Source organism: Sitodiplosis mosellana, unplaced genomic scaffold (assembly GCF_009176505.1).
Source record: "Sitodiplosis mosellana isolate CC-2019 unplaced genomic scaffold, AAFC_SMos_1.0 Smas_scaffold_3, whole genome shotgun sequence".
Classification (NCBI taxonomy): Eukaryota; Metazoa; Arthropoda; class Insecta; order Diptera; family Cecidomyiidae; genus Sitodiplosis; species Sitodiplosis mosellana.
This window is the reverse complement of record NW_022595246.1, coordinates 5,083,758-5,097,586: the sequence shown is the minus strand read 5'-3', so window position 1 is coordinate 5,097,586 and position 13,829 is coordinate 5,083,758. Positions and strand designations below refer to the sequence as shown.

Here is a 13,829-nt window from a genome sequence, read left to right as displayed (position 1 = left end):
ATACGCTGTCTATTCGCCTAAAATACACTACAATATATATTAACGCTTATTGGACGCCGAATTCAATATATATTCTAGTGTATTTTTGGCTTATTCTTCAGCGTGAAACATATTCAGGCGCCCTCTGATGGCCATGAATGCATTCATTGATTCAATATGTTTCACGCCGAATATACACTAGAATATATATTCAATTCGGCGTCCAATAAGCGTGAATATATATAGTATTAGTGTATTTTCGGCGGATAGACAGAGTATAAACATATTGGCCGTTTCTCTTGGGGTATGAATCAATTCTATTTCAAGCCACCGTCTAATTTTTTTACAAATTTACATGAGCCTCGATTATATAGTCATTGATAGTTTTATTTATATGTGCCAGTCCGTTTTGAATACATTGTCGGTCATTATAGTTAATTTGAGTGAATATGAAACTCTGATTGCTTCTGGGTGAATGGAATTGTATTTTGTGGCACTTTTTGCAAGCATGCAAATGAAAATTACATTTTATTTTCATTATTATTGGTTCTTATACCAAAGGAGCTCCACAGAGAAACACACACGAATCGAAGACACAGATTTTTCCATAATCGCAATCTTCATTAGTCTTACAGGCACGCTGTTCTGACTCTAGAAGCACTTCCTCTGCAAATAAAAGAGAGTTTAAGGTTTGATTTTATTATCCTTTACGTTTTATTCATATAAATGAGTTATAATTTGTTTATGTCGCAGAGTATTTCTTGTATAATTTCTTTTCTGATCTATTTACTACGATATATTATACTACGATATTACTTGCGTTTAAAGTAATTCCCAAATTGGAGTGAAAAAAATGTATTTTAATGGTGATCATTCACTTGCTGCTGTGAATAGCATAATATATATACACAACAAGTACAAGAAAAAGCTTAAACATTTTGATAATGAATTCGATCATTTTGCTCGCTGATGTATTGTTCCTTTGAATGCACAATTGAAACTGTATAAATTCTTATCGCTTTTTATTTCCATATTATTCTTCTGACTGCGCTAGCAGTTTCTTGTTTTCAATCTATCTCAGAAACTAGACGATGATTGATTAGGTGACATGTATAAAACGCAGAATATTCAATGTATTGCTTGTTTTGCCTATAGTATAAACATTTCACAATTCTAAGATAAGCATATAAACTCGAACAATCTCCTATTCTTTCACCCTGAAATATTTCCGCTTTTGCAAACTTGCACAAACCTAGTTTGTTTTAACAAATATCACTGTTTTCACATTTTAAAGACACAAGATGAAGATTGTTTTTGTGGTGATCGCTGTTCTCTTCATAATTGCTGGGGCACAAATGGGTAATGAAACATACAAAAATAATGATTTTTCTTTTCGAATTCAAGTAAAGAGAATAAAAAAAATTATTTTTGAAGGCATATTTCAATTTCCACAGATTCCGACAATGAAATGACATTTGACGACTCTGATGAAAGTTCGTTTGAAAGTCAATTTGATTATTCCGATGGAGACTCTTCAGTAGACGAATTTTACGATGGCGGATAAGGCAAGAATGTTAATTAAACGTAGCGCAGATGTAAATAGGAGACCAGACAAGGATCTTGGGACACACCTGAGTAGCAAAAATCTCAGGCTTGCAACCAAAATTTGTTATAAATCGGTTTCAATTCAGTTATTCGCAACAAAATATGTTATAGAACAGTTGCAATGTGTCTTTTTAGGTAACAAGAAATCCGCTTTGTTATATATAAGTTATAGAAAAGTTATTTTTAAGTTGCAGAAAAGGAGAAATATTTTAACAAATTTACCAACTAGTTGCCAGATAACTCATAATCTCAAAACTTTATTGTAACGTTGCTGCAACTACGATTTGGTTACATACGTAACCATGATACGTCAGTGCATTTCACCTTGTCAAACATTCATACATTTGGTCCAAGAATGCCATTCCTGTTGAAGAATTTGCCAAGCTAATGAGTTTCGAAAACGTCGAGAACGTTAAACGTGGTAGATTTCATCCAATCCAAAACGAATCATTACAATAAAAACAGAGAAATCACAAAAAAATCAACTTGTGTTGAAACTACTTCATTACTATCTTTCTTTTTACAATAACGTAATTCAAGTTATAATTAAGTTACATTCATGTTATATAGAGGTTACAGTAAGGTTACTTCAACTAAACATATTGAATGTAGGTATGTTGCATTAAGAAATAAAATTTGGCTGTCATTGGAATTCTTTCCGTAAGGAATACATCGCCTAATCAAAATTCTGTGGCAATAAAATAAAATCATGGAAAACAAAACAAAAACAGACTAATTTCATTGAAACTGTCATGGGATGAAATAAAAAAGAATGGAAATTATAGAAAAAACGTAGAGAATTGTTCAAAAATATGCTGCCATCCAAAATATTGTTTGACATTGAAACGCAAAATAGAATTTTATTTGTTACTCTTACGTTTATACAACATTTCAAAAACTGAAATGCAACTTGAATAACACAAGTTGTAAATATGTTGCCGAAATGTTTTTGCAACGTGTTTTTATATGATAAAAGTCTAGATGAAAGCTAAGAAGTTCCTGCAACATTACTACAATCTAGCAGTATTGTTACAACAATTCCAAGGTTCTATTTGAGTTACATTTGAGTTTTAGTAACAATGGCAGTAAAAATCGCCATATTTACTGCTGTTTGGAATTTTTTGCGCATCGATGCGCTTCTTCTTTCGAAAATAAAATCGAATTTATCATATATTTATGCATTTTTAACATTGCGTTTTAGCTTATTATTATAATTTTGACATTATAAATCGTATTTGAAATGGTTTGAGAAAGTTAAACGAAAAAATTAAAAAAATTGAAAAAAAAATATTTTGCACATTTTTTCTCAAATTTGCATTTTTTGAAGGGCGCGTGAATTTTAAGAGCCTATCGTGGCCACTATTGACGACAAAATGACATTCGTTGTAAAATTTCGATTTTGAAAATGTTCAAAATCGGCAAAATATTTTCATTCTCACACATATATATGTAATTGCCCAGCGATTAAATATTTTTCAAGTTGAATTTGGCAAAGATAGAGATAAATGATGATGCCGTTGAAAGGAATGAATTGAAGAATGAACATTCAAATTGAAACTCGATAGTAACTTTATTGAAACTTTCTTTGGTTATAAAAAAAGTTATATTTTGGTTATATGACAGTATGCGATTTATGAGCATGGCTATTGCAACGATATAATAACATAACTAAAATCGAAATATAACCGAATTATAACCAATTTGTTACAAATAAGCCCCGCCTCGCGGCTAAACAGCTTACAATACGGTTATTGTAACGTTACAAAGATCGGCTTGCAACATCTTTGGAGTTGTATTTAAGTTATAGTAACCCATTTGCAACCGAGAAAAAGGGGAAATTTGCTACTCGGGACACTGTTGCACAAAAAGGTATAGGGCTTAAACTTCTATACTAAAAAAGATTTTTCAATTGATTTTGTACATAATTTAGATATTATACAACTTTGGATACAAAGGGATATTGCAACTTTTTTGACCAGAAAAACGCCATCTTACGTCATGTTCGTAAATTATTTTACTGTACATTTAGATGGTAGAGCAACAAAAGTTCGACACTATGCATAAACTTGGAAAGAGCTAGATAAACTTGATGAAAAACATATATTTTATGGTCGTTTGAATGCCCCTATTTTTGGATAAGGATGTTTCCATTTGTGTCATCTTTTTTCGCATTATCTATTCAAGACTACAGCTTGTACCCTACAAGTAACGAAAATGCCAATAAATCACATAGTGACACAAGTCAAGGTTCTAATCTTTTTGCTATCGGATAAGAGTTATCCGATAAATGTTTTTGAAATCCTTTTTAATAAGTGATTTTTGGTCATGAATTCATGAGTTTCAGTTAAATTTTCTAATTGAATCAGAAAAATTTGGACGTAAAATAATTGTGCAATAATAAAGACAGAAAAATGAAGATAACTTTGGTGTTAACTATTTCTGTGATTGGTTCTGCCGCAATAGGTTTAGTTTATTCATTTTTTCTCTATTATAATACAAAGCTCGACACTCCGTTGCACAGAACTGCATACAAAAGTAATTTGGTTTTCAATGAGAACTAATTAGATTTCTAACGCAGATAATGTACATATTGCAGGTAGTCTGAAGGTGGCCAAAGCTCTAATTCAGAATGTTGCGAATGTGAATCGTGGCGATTAAACGGAAAATCGCCCACTTCATGACGCCATCAAACATGGTGAATATTTGATTTTGTAAATAAATTAGCAAATTTTCAGATTAGTTTGATTTTTCTAGCAGCGAATACGGATATTGCACGGCTTCTCATAGACAATGGAGCCAACGTGAACGCTAGAAATTTCTTCAAGGAAACACCGTTACATTTGATTTATATGTGTGGTAAGCTTACCAAAACCAAAAGAAAATTGATTAAAGTGATAACACATTTCGTGTATTTAGATTACCCAGGGTTCCTCGAGTTCATCCTCCAAAAAGGTGCAGACATCGTGGCAAGAGACGACCTAAACAGAAATGCACGCGATTTTTTGAAAATGCTTGGTAACATTTATGAATTTGAATTTTTCACGATTAAAAAAATCACACTTTGAATCTGAACACAAGAATAACTACCTATTGCTTTTCGAACAGTTAACAAAACCATGAATTTCGAAATCGATCGTATGTTAGAAGAGGCTGAGCTTGAGCAAATTAAACGGAATTTTGGGTAGAAGCAACAAATCAAATTGGCGATTTAAAATTGGCAGAAAAAAAAAATCGAAAATGAGCACAGAATACCAACGCTATGTTTATCATAAAGCTTATAAAAGCCAATTCATAAATCATAAAATAAAATCTAGACATCCATTGACCATACAAAAACAGGTGAATACACTTTTTCCGGCTCACTTGTCAGATAAGATTTAGCAGAGTCGAAAAAAAATTTCGTTTCAAAATTGTTAACCTTCTTTCTCAATGGGATCGATGTCACGATGATTTGTGGCTGCCATTAATTTTGCGAAGAAATGTTCAAAGTGGAGACAGTATAAGTGTATGCACCTTGCACTTCCACAAAAAATAGAATTCAAGCTGTTCCAATTTCATTTCATAAATCAGTGGTTTCATTGACAATAGAAAAAATGTTCTATATTAGTCAACAAAAACAAAGGTGGCCCACATCTGTAGTGTTATTAATGTTCGTGTTATTTACGTTTTGTTCAAAAGTCCATTGGAGACGAGTCAGCTGATAAAAAGTTATAATGTGTTCGTTCGACTGGTCGAGTCAATCGACTGGAGTGAGTAAGTAATTGAACTTAAGCCATTTTTTGATTAACAAATTTCAAGTGCAATTTTATGCGTCGTTGCACATTTTTTTATTTCGGAATTTCAACTATCACGATAAAGCTATCATAAAAATATTTTTCCATTCACCGTTCAACTTGATTCATTCAAACATTCGGCTGATACAAATTCTTTTTACAAATCGAGCCATAAAATTCTGTTTACAAATAACTACACTAAAGTCTATCGAATAACTTAAAACCCGAACGTTAATTAGTCACTAGCAGTTTTCCACATAAGATATTATGAATTAATATCGCTGAAGAGCCTCCGATGGCAATGCCGATCGATTCGGCTATTGTGATCATTCCCAGCGAAAATTTGTGCTGATTCGCTGGTAATTCTTTTATTAATCGATGGAAAGTGTGCACGAAGCAAAGGCCACCGACGACACCAAGCCAAAACACAAAGACGAATATGATCCATGGATTTGATGCTTGCACCGTGGCTGTCACATACATGAAGAAACCAAAGTTGAGAAACTGTGCTATGGTGGCCCACCATGTTCGGCGTGGCTTTAAAAAGGCGCCGAGAGATCTGCTAGAAAAAACACCAATTTGATATGTTACAAGGAACCAGCGATATTGTGACTCTGCGTCGAATTTCAATCCGAATGGAAGGTCTCGCACATAGATCATTTCAAACTGGAAGAAAAATGAATAAAAAAAATAGTTGAAATACATGAATTAACGTAAGATCATTCTTTTTTTTAAAATCTGAATGAAAACCAAGATGCAGCTCGACCAAAACTTACCAATCCAGAGACGCAAATGTATTCGAATATAAAAACAATGACCAGCGGAGCGATGAAGCCAGCCAATTTCGGGACAAACTTAAGTTTTGCCTTCAAACCACTCGGCTTGACATCAAGCGATGGCAACACGCTGTCCGCTCTACAGTTATTTGATTCGATGGTGGCGATGGTAGCAATGGCGACATTTCTCACACCACTCTTAACCACCTGCTTCTGTGGTGAACGTAACAAAAACCAAAATGTAACCGCTTGAATAGCCGGCACAATTAGCATAAGACGCATCACATCACGTGGCGACATTCCAAGAGCAATGAGACCTGCCCAGCTCAATGAACCAATTATACCCGCCGAACCTGTTCCCGATGACCATGCGGTTATCACTTTTCTAGAGTAAAGAGAAAAAATGTATTCATTGGTTTAACAATGCTGAAAATCATGTGTGTGAACACCTTCCAAAGTAAAACAATTACTTGTTAAATTGTGCTGAATAAGACAGTAGCGTTACCTCGCCGATCCCGAGCGCCAGTGATGTACACACAACACCCATTATCGCTAAATACTCTGCATCAGTGTTGGCAATTAACAGAAAACTTGACACATTCAGCGCAATCACCAACATCATTCGGATACTGCAAATAAAAAACAGAACAAATGAAATATTTTATAGGAAGCGACAATAAAAATGCCAGAATCTTGAACAATTTCAATGTGATCATGAATTATATGCAATATTTTTGTTTATACGGCAGATTTTTGCAATTTACACAGTAAAGAATGTTTACCGGTGTTACCACATTCCATTCAATTAGACATTAAATAGGCAACAAAAACGGTTAAATATCTTGAATATGAACTCAATGGAAATTCATTGCAACTTTACAAGCAGAGACAACATATTTCGACACACAGAAATGATGTCGGAATTTATTGTTTGTTTACATTCGAAAATACTTCCAAAAAATTGAATTGCAAAACTGATTTTATTGATACAATTGAAATTCATCAGAAGTGATGTTGATAATGATCAATAATGTTTGTACTGCACTGAATTTCGAAATCGTTAGCCCACAATCGAAATTTTCAATTTGTTCCAAAATAATTTTCGGATTTGAGGATTTATAACGATAAATCCATTACTGAACTGTGTCTGGCTATAATATTCAGCGACACTTGTAAAATATCTCATGTAAATTGTTTGCAAGATTTCACTAAAGAAAAAGACATTTGAAATTCTTTAAAAAAAACACGTGTTTCTATGCGAGAACTATTTACTTTCATGCGTCTCGTCGACTGGTTTTACGAATTGTTATTTGTTTAACAAACTCCGATTGTGCATCGTATGACATGTTACAAGTTGCACACGTACCACAAAAACCACAAATCACAATGGATCATATTAAAAATAGAAGTTATGCAAATTTAATCGGTTTGAACTCACTTTTTAGCTAACGGTAGGAACGGACATGAAATATTCATAAGCATGGACGGAACAATGTCAGCTATCAATAAAACCCCCGTTGACGGTGTATCACACACATTTTGCCGAATGCTGTCCGCATCGTCAGCTGTTGGATACGATTCCGTTGGCTAAAAGTGAAGAAATAACTTCATTATACTCATTCAAATTCTGTGATCGTAAGTTTATTTTCCCAGTATGAGAAAAATAACCACAACTAAAAATAAAAGTGTTATTATAGAACAATTATTCAGGAGCCACAGTTATTTAAAAAAGAAGTCACGGACACAAAAGTCCCCCATAAGCAGATAATCTCCAGAGAGAACAAAAACACAAAAAACTATTTACACTTGAATGTCCGAAGCCATGTAGTATGTCATTTGCCGCGCAAATCATCACAACATATCCGAATTCAGTTCCAAGACCCAGTATCCAATAGGCTAGAATATCTCGCCACAATTCGGGATCAGCACTTTTTTTCTTCGGAATGTTCGATTCGATGTGACCATTTTTGGTTTTTGTCTCTATTTGCTGGACACAAAACAGTTTATTCAATAAAATCCTCATTTTCATTTTGATATTTGTTCACTTTTGATTTTTTTTTAACTAATTCAACTTTTGGTTTCTGTTTTTTTTTCGTTTTTCAATTCACTTCATCAATAAAGATTATTTCTTCCTTGAACTTGAATATTTTTTTATAATCTTCCAAACAATTACTTTCACGGAAAACCCCATCAACTTTCAAAATGAATAAATCTCTTTTTTTTTGAACTTGTTTTGATTTCGACCAAAAAATAACCGCCGAATTTATGTCTCTCAACCGTTTACTTAATATTTTCGGTCTTTGCGCACGAGAGCACCAGTCTGTGTGTTGTAGCTTCGATGTACGAATTCTAACTCCGGTTTCTGTTCATTGCAAAAGCTCTTTTATCACTGAATGTGTTTCGTTCCGATACGGCGGTTGAAAGTCGCAGGTTTTCTCATTTTTTTCTGAAATATTTACTTTTGATGAAACGACGAAACAAGTTCGTCATACGATATAACATGGAAAAAAAAATCGTGTATGTAATACGCATTGGAAAAGACATAAACACAACTATTAGCTACAGTTAATCCATTATACATTCAACATTTTCCCTAATACACACATGCGTGTGCAAACATTCACATTTGATCGAATGTGAACACGGTGTTAATTCCACACGGTGTGTGTGTGTGTGTATGCGGTGCGCAACGTATTCGCTCGCACTTTATCAATTCTGTGTGCTGTTGTTGATCGTGCCGAGATCTGTATTCCGTATCACGTTTGTTAATATGTCCTGAACCTGAACCGTAGAGCACAGCCCAGAACATATTTGCGGTTCATATGGAAAGACGAAATTTGCATCCGCAAACCAAACGAGTTTTCCATTATTATGGTTATTTTCGTATCAAATGGCCTTCTTATACGGTTGTTTTTATCGCATCACCATTTATTTTTTTTCATTTGTAGTTTCTGCTGATTCGGACCTTTAGAACGGTAACATTTCAACAATTGCATACACTCAATCAATTCACTTTTTGACTTTGTGTGACATTTTGATAACCTCGTTGTCTTTTGAACACAGTTCAACGTGGGCATTTGACCTGTAAACACCGTGTGTTTTCGTATCAGAACATGATCTCACATTAGGTGATGCCGTTTATCACACAACATTTCATTTTTAACACATCATTACTGAGTTAACCAGAAGAAGAATTATGATGTTAAACAATGACGGCGGGAAAAAAAGAGTTTTTTAACAAAAGAAACACATATATGAAATATTCGATCGATGGGTGTTGCTGCTTAAGCCAGAGATTATAAAATCGATTTGCAAATTCGCATTACCTGCTGTTTTTTTTCCTAAAAAAAATATCCCCTACTTGACGATAGACACAACTTGAGAAATATGAAATAGTGAAAAAGAATAGGCCGCTTTTTAATCTCAATGTAGAAGAAATCAAAAGGTAGAGATAATGGTACAATCAAAGTATGAACACATTTGATAATAACAGCAAATAAAAAAGACATGCTGAATGATTTCAAAATCGTCGCGATTTTTTTCTCTATCGAAACAATGCCCAAAAGAAAGGTGCACGAAATGAAGAACATAAAAAATTAATGTTGATGAATTATTTATTTGAATACGTGTTTCACAGTAAAGCGACAAAGAAAACATGTTCTAAAGCGGTGGCATAAAGAAGCACCATGTTGTCAAGTAGAATATGGTTCCGAGAAAAAAAAGAGCACACAAACAAAACTGGCAACATAAATATTTATATTGTTGTAGTTGCGGTCGTTTTGATTCGAGTATATGGCAAATGTGTTTTGATGATGGTATTTATCGAATTTAGAATAAGCCATTCTTCATACGCAAAGCGCGCCAATCTACGCACTGTGCTATTTTAAAATAAAAGAAGACGACATAATTTGTCTGGTTTTCCCTTCCGAAAGCGAATAACTTCTTTCCAAATTCTCACGTAGTACTCAACGCATATTTTCAAATACACACAGTGTTATAATGTAATATGGTTGAGATACGTACATAAAAAAATTCAGTTTGTTCGGTGTACCACACGCAAAGCAGAAATACGTTGTGCGGTAACGGTTCAAAAACCGAACACCTTTTTTCTAGAGCAAAAAACAATGTGTTCGAAAATTCAAATGCAAATCACAAACATGAAAATCAAGTAGCGAGATAAATCATGTTTTTCTGGAAATTTCCTGTTTTTTCTTCGTCTCGAGACACAATCATATTTTCCTACAAACATAAACAAAACAACATCGATTCTTATATGAAAAAAGAAAATTTATTTAACAAATTCTGTCATGAACAGCTGTTGCGATGTATGTACAATAAATTCGCATAATCGTTATCAATCAAGTGGAATTGAACGAAGAATTTGAAAAAAGAAGAGTAAACATGTTTATATAGAAATGAGCTTTATAATTTCGACGAAAATCACTATTCTGAAAATGTGTACAGAAAAATGTAGAAAAAAAATAGTTTTGATTTGGCGGAGTTTCTTTTTTTTAAGTAGTTTCAACACATTATTCACAGATTTTTTGAGTTAACATACAACATACGAGATTCGTATATTACAAATAGCACCACCAGTCCGAAATGATATCAGTCTGTTCATCGTTCAACTTAATCTTATCTAATCCAAAACGCTGGGTATAGGCATTTGACATATTATGGTATGTATTGGTATCGCAAGTAGTCCGGCTAAAACCACACCACATGATTGACCAATTGTTGTCATACCCAGTCCAAAACTCTTGTACCGTATGGGCAACTCTTTGGATATGCGATTAAATGTGTTTACATAGCAGCAGCCACCTAGCAATCCCTCCCAGAATACGATCACAAAAATAATCCAAATGGTCGGCACGGTCATGAATACCGCTTGGAATGAAAAGTAAACGACATTCACAAACTGGAGTATGGACATCATCCAGATTTGATTGGTTTCGAAGAAACTGAGCGATGAACGCGATACAAACACACCAATTTGATAGTCAACCTGCAACCAGCGATATTGTGCCGGATGATCTAACCAAATATGTGGGAAGAATATCAGATCCAACTGGAATGAGAGAGTGAAGAAATGGCATTTTTTTTTAGAATGATTCATGAATAGCCGTATCTACAAATGTCAATCTATGAATAAAGAAGTAGTCATTTTTGGTTGATAAAATGTAACCCTTGATTAACCGACCAAAGAATTTCAATTGATTTTCGCTTATTTTTTGAAGTTTCCATCAAAATTCACTGATAACGTGAAAACACTAAGTACTGGCTGTAAAAAATTAAAAACTCGATTTGAACACACTCACCAAGCCCTGATTGATAACATATTCACAAAGGTAAACAGCAAACAAAGGGAACACATATTTAAACATCTTTGGGAAGAATTCAATTTTCTGTTTGAAACTCAATGGGATTTGAGCTATTGAAATATCGTGATCCATGAGCGAGTGATCGATTAACGAAGTAGTCGATGATGCACTCGACGAAGTGAATAGTCGATTCGGTTCCTTTAGAATTGTTGAGAATGTGGCTAGTTGTATCAGAGGAACGACGAGCATTAGAAGTAACGTGGCTTTTGGCGTAAAGCCGTATTTGAGTAACATGGCGTATGTCAATGATCCAGCCACTCCAGCTGCACCAGTTCCCGATGACCATGCTGATATGACGTTTCTATTTGCGCGAAAAATGGGCGAAACCAGTAAAGAAAATATTTATACTACATTACATCATGTTTGTATACAACATTCTGTATCGTTCTGGTTGGGCCGATGTCGATGTGACATTTACCTGTTGAATTTCGCAGTGTATGCGAGCATTGATGTTTCACCCAGCCCGCTGCTAAGTGACGTAATAATAATGCCAAGAAGAGCGTGCCATCGGTGTGTAGCCGCTGCAACAACGATAAAACCAGTCGCCGATAGTAAACATGCCAATGCCATTCGCACGCTACGCATGAGTTAATGAAATGAAAATAATGATAATAATAATAACAGAATGAAGGGCGTATTAAAAGTTGCAAATAAGAAAAGTAAATTTTACGCACTTGATATAAAAAGGCAGGAATGGTGCCAGCAGAGCAATGGTTAGCGATGGTATTGTATCTGCCAGCAATAAAACTCCTATGGGCATTGTTATACAATCACGAGATATGGCCAATGCAAATGCATCCGTGTATTTATCGTCCTTTGAGAAGAAATACAAAGTTCAATATACTGTGATGACCTGAATGAAAAATGAATCTGGTTTCAGTGAAATCATTTCGTACCGAAACTCCATCGAATCGTTTAATGATATCATATGCTGCGCTCAACATCACAACAAATCCGTAATTGTTGCACATTCCCAGCACCCAAAATGATAGTATGTTTCGCCATTTATGGACGTCTGGGAATGATTCGGTTGATCCGCTGACATTGCTTTGGCTATTTTGTTGATTGCTTTGTTGTCGATCCTGAATGGCAGTCACAGCTCGTGCCAGGATTTCGGGTAGATCTTCGGTTGCATTCGACATTGTAGTGTTGAACGATTGGCATAAATAATGATCGACATCAACCACCACTTCTTGTTTAATCCAGCGTTGGAATAATTCTAGTTTACTAGGTGAACTTTGCCTTCTTGGACCTTGAACACATGCACTGCACTACGAACGCTTGCTCGTTTTAAATATACGGAAAATTTCTAAAAAAAACTTATGGTTTTATTGAACTTTGAGCGATCGTCTTATCTTCGTTTGCGTAATTCTCATACAAAATGGACAGAGTCAGCTATTTTGTAAACATGAACTATTTCTGTCAATTCATTTTTTTCTTTGCTGCAAACAATGACACGATTTTCACTCGATCTACTTCATTTGGAATGTTCTAATGAATTAAAAACAAAACATAACATAGCACAAAATTGAGTTACAACACGATTCAGGACAACAACACTAATTGGTTTTTATCTTTTTTTTTATCAGTTGAATGCCACATGAGGAGTTGTGTATGTTTTGTTAGATGTTTTTATCCATGACTAGCAATTGTTTGTGAAATGACATTGACTTCAAACGCAAAACATTCTATCGCATGCTAACGCAACCAGACGGAGTTTGACAGCTGTCATTTTCCGTTTTTCGGGTTAGAATCATGCTGTGTAATTAGAACGGAGGAGAGTGTTTTGAAAATATTATGTATAACAATTGTCTTCAATGAAAACAAACGAGTGTTAGCGAAAATGGGGAATTATTTGTCGAACAATGCGGTGTACCTCTCGGCAAAACGCGTCTTCATGAGGTACAATGTGGAAAATCGTGCTTTTAAACAACTCGAAAAACTAAACCAAAAAGCGATGGCAGCTCCCAAGCATGAAGCCGAATTCATTGACTATCACAAATCGCTGAAAGGTAGGGAGATTGTATTTTTAGCAGAGTCTCTTTTGGTTAATTCATAACTCTGGTCATTGACTTTTGATTGAAACATTTTATAAATTTTCATTATATACGAAAGATTTGAAAGTGTTTCCTTTAAAACCCTAAACATTGAATTGCAGAAAACAAGGAGTATCTGGCAAAAACAACAGCAGTGGACCAGAATTTAGATTTAAAACTAAAGGACGTATATGTCACATCAAAGGGCTTGGTAAATATCGAATTTTTATTTAATTCCCCCTTAAAATGATGTCATTTTAATATTTGGTTAAAATTCGC

The 13,829-nt window shown here is 34.4% G+C and overlaps 2 protein-coding genes and 2 long non-coding RNA genes across 5 annotated transcripts; 1 reads left to right on the top strand and 3 right to left on the bottom strand.

The window, feature by feature from the left end:
* Window positions 1-354: 354 nt before the first annotated feature.
* On the bottom strand, window positions 355-4,892 carry LOC129566065 (uncharacterized). The gene is made up of 3 exons (XR_008687692.1): window positions 4,672-4,892; window positions 4,506-4,562; window positions 355-645 (listed from the first exon to the last, which is right to left on the bottom strand). It is a non-coding gene; the product is annotated as an uncharacterized LOC129566065 (long non-coding RNA).
* Window positions 553-2,151, top strand: LOC129566064 (uncharacterized). Of its 2 annotated transcripts, none has more exons than XR_008687691.1 (3): window positions 553-668; window positions 1,274-1,338; window positions 1,434-2,151. It is a non-coding gene; the product is annotated as an uncharacterized LOC129566064 (long non-coding RNA). The 2 variants fall into 2 exon arrangements; XR_008687690.1 differs by having other exon boundaries at window positions 1,414-1,513.
* Window positions 4,893-4,941: 49 nt separating the features above from the next.
* On the bottom strand, window positions 4,942-8,646 carry LOC129566061 (battenin-like). The gene is made up of 5 exons (XM_055441598.1): window positions 7,938-8,646; window positions 7,572-7,720; window positions 6,604-6,762; window positions 6,134-6,518; window positions 4,942-6,023 (listed from the first exon to the last, which is right to left on the bottom strand). The coding sequence occupies exons 1-5, from the start codon at window positions 8,160-8,162 to the stop codon at window positions 5,589-5,591; spliced, it is 1,353 nt and encodes a 450-aa protein (XP_055297573.1). The 5' UTR covers window positions 8,163-8,646; the 3' UTR covers window positions 4,942-5,588.
* Window positions 8,647-10,399: 1,753 nt separating this feature from the next.
* Window positions 10,400-13,194, bottom strand: LOC129566063 (battenin-like). The gene is made up of 5 exons (XM_055441600.1): window positions 12,411-13,194; window positions 12,189-12,328; window positions 11,933-12,091; window positions 11,452-11,815; window positions 10,400-11,201 (listed from the first exon to the last, which is right to left on the bottom strand). Exons 1-5 carry the CDS (start codon window positions 12,654-12,656, stop codon window positions 10,773-10,775), a joined length of 1,338 nt encoding a protein of 445 aa, XP_055297575.1. The 5' UTR covers window positions 12,657-13,194; the 3' UTR covers window positions 10,400-10,772.
* Between the last annotated feature and the right edge of the window lie 635 nt (window positions 13,195-13,829).